The sequence below is a fragment of the Eucyclogobius newberryi genome, unplaced genomic scaffold, assembly GCF_026437365.1.
Source record: "Eucyclogobius newberryi isolate DKJ021-1_F unplaced genomic scaffold, fEucNew1.0.hap1 SCAF_118, whole genome shotgun sequence".
NCBI classification, from domain to species: Eukaryota; Metazoa; Chordata; class Actinopteri; order Gobiiformes; family Gobiidae; genus Eucyclogobius; species Eucyclogobius newberryi.
This window is the reverse complement of record NW_027315744.1, coordinates 83,767-92,500: the sequence shown is the minus strand read 5'-3', so window position 1 is coordinate 92,500 and position 8,734 is coordinate 83,767. Positions and strand designations below refer to the sequence as shown.

At 42.3% G+C, this 8,734-nt stretch overlaps 1 protein-coding gene across 1 annotated transcript in view; it reads left to right on the top strand.

Moving 5' to 3' along the window:
- Positions 1-8,103, top strand: part of LOC140355594 (synaptopodin 2-like protein) — a 27,022-nt gene extending 18,919 nt beyond the window's left edge. The window contains exon 5 of the mRNA XM_072440254.1: positions 4,071-8,103. Within this exon, the coding sequence (XP_072296355.1) occupies positions 4,071-6,733 (2,663 nt within the window). The 3' untranslated portion in view covers positions 6,734-8,103. The remainder of the gene's footprint in view (positions 1-4,070) is intronic.
- The last annotated feature ends 631 nt before the right edge of the window (positions 8,104-8,734 follow it).

Genomic DNA, 8,734 nt, shown 5'->3' with positions numbered 1-8,734 from the left:
CCAGAGTCGGTTCTACCTCCTGAGGAGACTCAGGTCTTTTGGAGTGACAGGGCCACTCCTGAAGACCTTCTACGACTCTGTGGTGGCATCAGCTCCTGTAGGTGTGGCCTGCTGGAGCAGCAGCATCACAGAGAGGGAGAGGAAGAGGCTGGACAGAGTCATCAAGAAGTCCAGCTCCGTCCTGGGCTGTGCTCTGGACTCGGTGCAGGAGGTGGGGGACAGGAGGGTCCTGGCTAGATTCACATCTATGCTGGACCATGAGTGTCACCCCCTGCAGGACACTCTCTCCGCTCTGGAGAGCAGCTTCAGTGAGAGACTGATCCACCCTCGATGTGTGAAGGAAAGGTTCCGTAGGTCTTTCCTTCCTGCTGCTGTCAGACTTTATAACAAAAACTGTTAGTCCTGAACACTCGCAATACTGACCTAACCTAATACTGATGTGCAATTCTGTCATATGTGCAATTACTGTGAAATTCATGTGCAATCTATGTGCTGTCGTGACACATATTCATGTGCAATTACTGTCGGGATCACATGCAATGGTATTTATTTATTTATTTGTCTATGGGAGTTTTTATTTATTTATAGGAGATCTTCTACTGAAAGTGTTTTTCAGACTTCCTATAAGTGATCTGTTCTTCTGTTTCTACCTCTGGATCTACCTGCGTTGCACCAATGAAATTTCCCCATGTGGGACAATAAAGGAATATCTTATCTTATCTTATCTTATATGTGTATATATATGTGTACATGTGTATACATGTGTGTATAAGTGTATATATATGTGTACATGTGTATGTGTGTGTACATGTGTATATATATGTGTACACGTGTGTGTGTGTGTGTGTATATATGTGTACATGTGTATATATATGTGTACATGTGTATACATGTGTGTATAAGTGTATATTTATGTGTACATGTGTATGTGTGTGTACATGTGTATATATATGTGTGTGTGTGTGTGTGTGTATATATGTGTACACGTGTGTGTGTGTGTGTGTGTGTGTATATATATGTGTACATGTGTATACATGTGTGTATAAGTGTATATATATGTGTACATGTGTGTATATGTGTGTATAAGTGTATATATATGTGTACATGTGTATATATATGTGTATAAGTGTATATATATGTGTACATGTGTGTGTGTGTGTGTATAAGTGTATATATATGTGTACATGTGTATATATATGTGTATAAGTGTATATATATGTGTACATGTGTATATATATGTGTATAAGTGTATATATATGTGTACATGTGTGTGTGTGTGTGTGTATAAGTGTATATATATGTGTACATGTGTATATATATGTGTATAAGTGTATATATATGTGTACATGTGTATATATATGTGTATAAGTGTATATATATGTGTACATGTGTGTGTGTGTGTGTGTATAAGTGTATATATATGTGTACATGTGTATATATATGTGTATAAGTGTATATATATGTGTACATGTGTGTGTGTGTGTGTGTGTGTGTATAAGTGTATATATATGTGTACATGTGTATATATATGTGTATAAGTGTATATATATGTGTACATGTGTGTGTGTGTGTGTGTATAAGTGTATATATATATGTGTACATGTGTATATATATGTGTATAAGTGTATATATATATGTGTACATGTGTGTGTGTGTGTGTGTGTATAAGTGTATATATATGTGTACATGTGTATATATATGTGTATAAGTGTATATATATGTGTACATGTGTGTGTGTGTGTGTATAAGTGTATATATATGTGTACATGTGTATATATATGTGTATAAGTGTATATATATGTGTACACGTGTGTGTGTGTGTGTGTGTGTGTGTGTATATATATGTGTACATGTGTATACATGTGTGTATAAGTGTATATATATGTGTACATGTGTGTTTATGTGTGTATAAGTGTATATATATGTGTACATGTGTATATATATGTGTATAAGTGTATATATATGTGTACACGTGTGTGTGTGTGTGTGTGTGTATATATATGTGTACATGTGTATACATGTGTGTATAAGTGTATATATATGTGTACATGTGTGTATATGTGTGTATAAGTGTATATATATGTGTACACGTGTGGACAGACAGGTGCTGGGTGCCACTCAGAGCAGGAATAGAGGGCTGACATCATGAGTTAGTTTGGGGTCCTGGACTCAGACAAAGGTCCCGCCCCGGGACAAGAGAAGGGAGCGTGTGAGGGGGGGAAAGCCTCAGCAGCTGTAGAGCCCCCCGTCCCCGTCCCGTCCCCGTCCCGTTTGAGGACAGAGGTACACACTGGACGCACAAAAAGACAGACCTGAGATGAGGGATATCACTGAGGTAGAACCACTAACGGGCTTTGTGAGGAAAGGTAAGAACATTCTGGATCAAACGACATCGAGACACGACTTAGACCTGATCATTTATTGGAAAATCTGGAATATTTATCTTGTTTTTGATATGAAAACATTACGAGGTGTTATAGTTATTTAAATATGTTGTTATTATATATATTTTCTCATTTAATTCACAGTTTGTTTGTTGTAACTGACATTAATGTAGAAGTGAAAACATGTGTTTTAGAATTATATCAGGATTGGGACAAATATAACTCGGTATAAAAACATCAGACTTTATTTTCCGTATCTAATAAATGACAGATTATTCTGACTAAACCTTTGCAGCTTTATTGAGTTCTGTTTTCTTGTGGATTCTATGATTACGGCTGCGACAAGTTCATCAGTTCATCGCAACAAATCCATTATTTAAATCATTTTCAGCTAATTTAGACATGTAATAATGAGCTGCATCCAGAACACGACATGAGTCCAGAAGATATGTTTTATGACTCGAGATGAGCTGCAGTCGCATGAAAATGAAGAATGTGTGACTTGAATGTGTTGGATGGAGGATCCTTAAAGGACGTCACAGCTTCATCTGGATCAGACTCACGCCTCATCACCAAGTCGTTTATGTTCCAAACAACTTCATCGAAAGAACCAGCGCCGAGCTAAACGATTAGCAACATGAGGGTTATTTGCAGCCCTATTTATCAATCTTTCTGTCTGTCTATCCGTCTGTCCATGTATATGTCCATCCATCTATCTATTAATCGATCTGTTCTTCCATCTCTCTATCTGTCCGTCTGTCTCTCTGTCCATCCATCTGTCCATCTTCTGATCCCCGTGTGTCACTCTTCCCCTCCTCCTCTGCTGCTGCAGCTGTGAGGAGGATATTTATATGAATGAGATAATAAAAAGCTCAAATAGCCGTGCTCTAAATGCTGGAGTGATCTAAGCTTCCTGGTGCGGGAATTCTTTGTTGTAAATCCTCCCCTCACGCTCTCCTGTCCGTCACAGAGGATCTCTGCTGTCCGTCACAGAGGATCTCTGCTGTCCGTCACAGAGGATCTCTGCTGTCCGTCACAGAGGATCTCTGCTGTCCGTCACAGAGGATCTCTGCTGTCCGTCACAGAGGATCTCTGCTGTCCGTCACAGAGGATCTCTGCTGTCCGTCACAGAGGATCTCTGCTGTCCGTCACAGAGGATCTCTGCTGTCCGTCACAGAGGATCTCTGCTGTCCGTCACAGAGGATCTCTGCTGTCCGTCACAGAGGATCTCTGCTGTCCGTCACAGAGGATCTCTGCTGTCCGTCACAGAGGATCTCTGCCCCTTTCTGCCTCGTACAAACAATAGTTTCACTGCTTTTTTATGTTTTATTATGTTTTACAGTGTTTTTCGTTGAGGTTTTGGTTTGTATATTTCTAAATAGTTTGTACAGAATCATAGCCACTTGTCACTAGTCCATTCTTTTCCTGCCTGTTTTTCCTTCAAAATCTCTATATAGAAGTATAAATTCAAATTAAAACATTTAAAAATATATATTTTTTGAATTTTAAAAATTTGAAATTAAACACTTCTCAACTTGCCAAAATCGTTAATACTGTCATTCTTTCATTTTAGTCGACTTTATGATCCACAGGTTTAAAACGTTTGCTGTGATCATTTGTGTGAATCAGAAGTAGAAGTTGAATAAGTTCATTTGATTTACCTTTATCCGTCTTGTGTTTCCCCAGAGCTGCAGCGCGGTGAGAGTCAGGTGGAGAAGCAAGTCAAAGAAGCCCGCACCAAATGCCGCTCCATCGCCTCTTTACTGACGGACGCGCCCAACCCCAACTCTAAAGGGGTGCTTATGTTCAAGAAGCGCCGGCAGAGGGCCAAGAAGTACACGCTGACCTGTTTCGGCAAAGCGCCCGAAGACAAGGGCTCAGAGACCGAAGGGGAGACCGAGGAGGAGGGAGGAAGTTCCATTCTGAGCGGGTCCGAAGTCGACGAAGAAGGTTTCTCCGCATCGTACGACCCGACTTGGGACAGCGGATATCTAGACTTATTGGACAGAAGAAGCTCAGCCTGCCCTTCGACGACCCCAACAACTCCGACGTCCAATCCCAACCTTTCATTGGACTTCTCAACCAATCCAACGCCTCCGTTTGGATTTTCAACTTCAACCAGTCAAAGTCCCAAGCTGGAAAGGATCGCAGGTCTCGACTCGTTGGCGTACCACGACACCAACCTGGAGAACGGAGTCGCAAACCAACCCATCAACACGAATTACACGCCCATGTCTCCGCTCGCTATGCCTTTGACAAACGGCGGGGCGGTAGAGGTTAGCCGCGCTAGCGTCGTGCTCACTCCGCCGTCGCAGACACCTTTACCAAGCCAAAATACCCAACAGGAAAATCCCGGCTACGACACAAGCGCGACTTTTTCTCCCGGCGGCAATGTTCTAAATCGCACCGCTCGCCCGTTCGCCCCCGGTTCGAGCGCGCCGTCCCGTCCGTCTGTGACCTCCGTGATGTTTCGCCCTCCGCTACCGAAACCAGTATTCGCACCCGCTCCGCCCGTCAACGCCGTGTCGATGATGACTCTCTCATCTCCGCGCCAATCGGATTCAAGACGAGCTGTATCGAGTACTTCCTTGTACATCCCTGCGAGGAGCACCAACGGCAATTCATCGGAAATATCTTCAATCCAGTCCACGCCGTCTTCCCTGTCTTCCGCTACGACAGTCTCCCAACCAACCGTGAATCACGCCAACTATCCGCCACCATCTTCGATAAATCTCGCTCAACCTTTCAGTCATCAAATTCCTCAACAACTAACATCTCAAAACTATCAATATGCAAGCAATGTTCCTCCCATCTCTCAAACCTATACGCCACAACCTACTTATTTGCCACCGTCGCCAATGTATTCTGCTCAACCTTACATTCCTCCAACCCCTCAACAGCTAGCATCACCAGCAACTCCCAATTGTCAATATGCTAGCAACGATCCTTCTTTTTCTCAACCCTTCATACCTGAAGCTGCACATGTGCCAATGCAGCCGCCTCCAGCTACGCCTGTCAATCCTTATCTCCACACTCAACTGCCAATGTCTCCCAGCCATGTTCAACCATCTCCTCAAGTACCTAGCAACGAGGCGCTTGCCTCCCGTGAGCAGCGCATCGCGGTGCCAGCCACCCGCACCGGCATTCTTACCGAAGCGCGAAAACGCAATCAAAAGAAGCCGATGTTTACCGCTCTGCAAAGCAAAGACGTCAATCCCAATCCCGACTTGCTTTCGATGGTTCAAAACATGGACGATCGTTTCACCAAAGGTCCGAATGTGGAACCAAACAGTGGCGGAGTTCCTGTTCCTGAAGCGGGGCACGAGTCCGGGCCGGAAGAGGATTGGTTGAGATTGGGTGCTGAGGCTTGCAACTTCATGCAAGCCCAACGTCAACCGAAGCCGCCCCCAGTCGCGCCAAAGCCTAAAGGGTCGGTCGTTTCTCAAATGACAGAAACGCCCCAAACTCCGGTTCTCGGAGGTAAAGGAGGTCAACTATTCGCCAAAAGACAACACAGAATGGATCGTTACGTCGTTGAAAGATCCCCGTCCGTTGCAACGATGCCTTACTCGCCCGCCCAAACCAGAGAACCATCACCGACGCCTTCTCTTCCTTCGACTTGGAAATACTCGTCCAGCATTCGCGCGCCACCGCCGATCAACTACAACCCGCTTTTGTCGCCGTCTTGCCCCTTGGTAGCACAAAAGAAGCAAGAAACACCCAAAGCCGGTTCAGTCAAAAAGCCAAAATCAACTCCAAAACCTGTGGACTTGATGAACCATAAGCCGTACCAGCTCAACTCCACTTTGTTCAGCTACGGCGGCGGCGGCGGTAACCACGACGTCGCCGACGCGCAGCCGCACAGAGGTACTCCCGGAGGTGTCCACAAAACGGCGCGAGTCTTTGAAATCAAGCGTTTCTCCACCCCGCCGCCCACGACGACGGGCCCGGCGTTGAAGGTGATCGCCCCGAGAGCGGCGACCACGCTCGGGCAACCCATGTGGCGGTCCGACATAGCCTCCCCGCCTCCTCAAGCCAGTGCCACGCCCTACCAAGCTCCACACCAGCGGCAGCAGTGGGACGGCGCTCCGCTCTCTCCGCCCCCTCCAGCGCCGAGCGCCCCTCTGCCCCAGTTGCCCACCTTCTCGTCGCCCTTGAAGGCAAATCAAGCCCCCGGTCACGCTCAGGCCGGCAGGCAGTTCAAAAGTGTCCCCAATCTGAGTCCCATGAGTCCTCCTGGGTTTTCTTCGCAGGCCAATCCTCAGTTCAGGGTCCCGAAGCCGCGGTTCAGTACGTCCAACCTGGGACTGCAGCCGAGCGTGTGGCAGCCCGGCTCCGCTTTGTACTGAAACCACCTTTAATGAGGATTATTATGGAACTTTCAAGCGTTCTGAGATGCAGATTCTGATTAAAGTCTCTCAAAAGGTTTTGGAAGAAAGGCGATTACGAGAATTTGATTTAAAAGACATTTCATCCGTCTGAAGTGTTAAAATGTCAAAATCCATATTCAATTCTGTTCCGTTTTTGAGTTCTGATTCTTTGTCGAGAAGTTCACTCCATAAATAATAATGTCAATACTTTAAGTGGAAAAGCATCAACACAGTTTGACTAATAATCACAAACTTATGTAATATTGTGTTTTTGAGGTGTTTTATGTGTCTTTGTTCACGATGTAAGGGAACACTGTGTGAAGAGGCTGAAGTTAAAGGTGCTTAGTGGAAACATATTTTACTTTCAAAATAAAATAATAATACAAATTCTTCTTAATAATGAATGAGACGATTATACAATATTGCTGCTTTTATTTATATATTCATTTAAATTCACCTATTTACACCTTTTTCTTTCTTTCTTTTTTGGCCATGAACATGCTTTTTTGGTCGTTTTTACTTTTATTGTGCCGTGTTCTACAAAAGCACCTTTAACCTAATGAAAACGGGCATTGAAATGATTGATAAGCATCAGCTGGAAAGTGTTGTAAATATAGTTTTGCAGATGAATGTGACGAGGACGTGTTTGAGGACGAAGCGCAAGAGGAAAATGGTCTAAAGATGTTTTATCTGTTTGATCCTTTGTTTTAGTCGTGTTTTTACCCGCACGATGTTCACTTCGCTGCGTTAATATGTCATCGATATGTTTTAAAGACTCAATTTTTATTGAAAAGTTACAGTTTCTATCACTTGACTTCCATAAATCAACAGCACAAGAGTCTTGACCTTGAAATGTTCCACAATGAAGCACGAAATATATCGAATCACATCGTTATTTCATTACAGGGGATTTAATTGCTACTAAATCGTTGTGAACGGGCTTGCCTCGCCACAGATCTGAACTGTAACGTGGCCTCCATGGACATAGACATGTTTATTGCCGTTCTGTGGAACATTCCGCATGGACAGAGCAGTAAAGTCACATATTACAGCTTTAAAATGAATCAAATCCAGTTGGAAATAGACGTTTTCCAAACAATTAAAATAGATAGATAGATAGATAGCAAAATAATAATTAAAAAAACATGTCTGCACTATTTGTTTCTCCTCGTGCTGTTTCTTTTTGTAGGATTTGTTACTGAGTTTTTGTGTGTATTTCTTTATCTGTCCAGTTGTTCTTCCGTTCAGAAGTCGCTTTGTAGCTTTTACAGTTGTTGTTGTTTTTTGCTAGATCTTTTTGTCCTTCACTGAGACACAAGCTGCTCAATAAAACCACGTGTTTCACAGCCGCTGTGACTGTGTCGTCCTTGTGTGTTTTTCGTGTATGAATTCATATTTTCTGGTTTAAAATGAGCGATTTTTTCATTTTGTTTTTGTTGACAAAGCAAGAAAATGGTGTTACTGCCGCCGACCACGAGGGGGAGCTACAGACCTGCAGGACGGAGGGTCGTGGTTGTAACTGGTCTAACGTTCAGGCGAAGTCGTGTATTTATTTATTTGATCAAAAGTCTAAGTATTATAGAATATCTGACGAGTTTAGTTTAAAAAGTGGCAATTATCTGTTTTTTTTATTCTTTCTTTTTTTTTATAAAGAAAAAACGCACTTTTCAATTAACACAAAACACACAATTTAGAATGAATAAAATGAATACAATTTTAAATACATTTTAAATGAATATAAAATATATAAAATGAAAAAAAGTTATTTATTTTTTGTATTTATTTAATCAAAATAAACAAATAAACAAATAGAATAAATAAAATAAATAAAATAAATAAAATAAATAAAATAAATAAAATAAATAAAATAAATAAAATAAATTAAATAAATTAAATAAATTAAATAAATTAAATAAATTAAATAAATTAGTTAATAAATAAAGGGTTTCCATGAAGACGTTATTTCTTTGCCGGGAATGT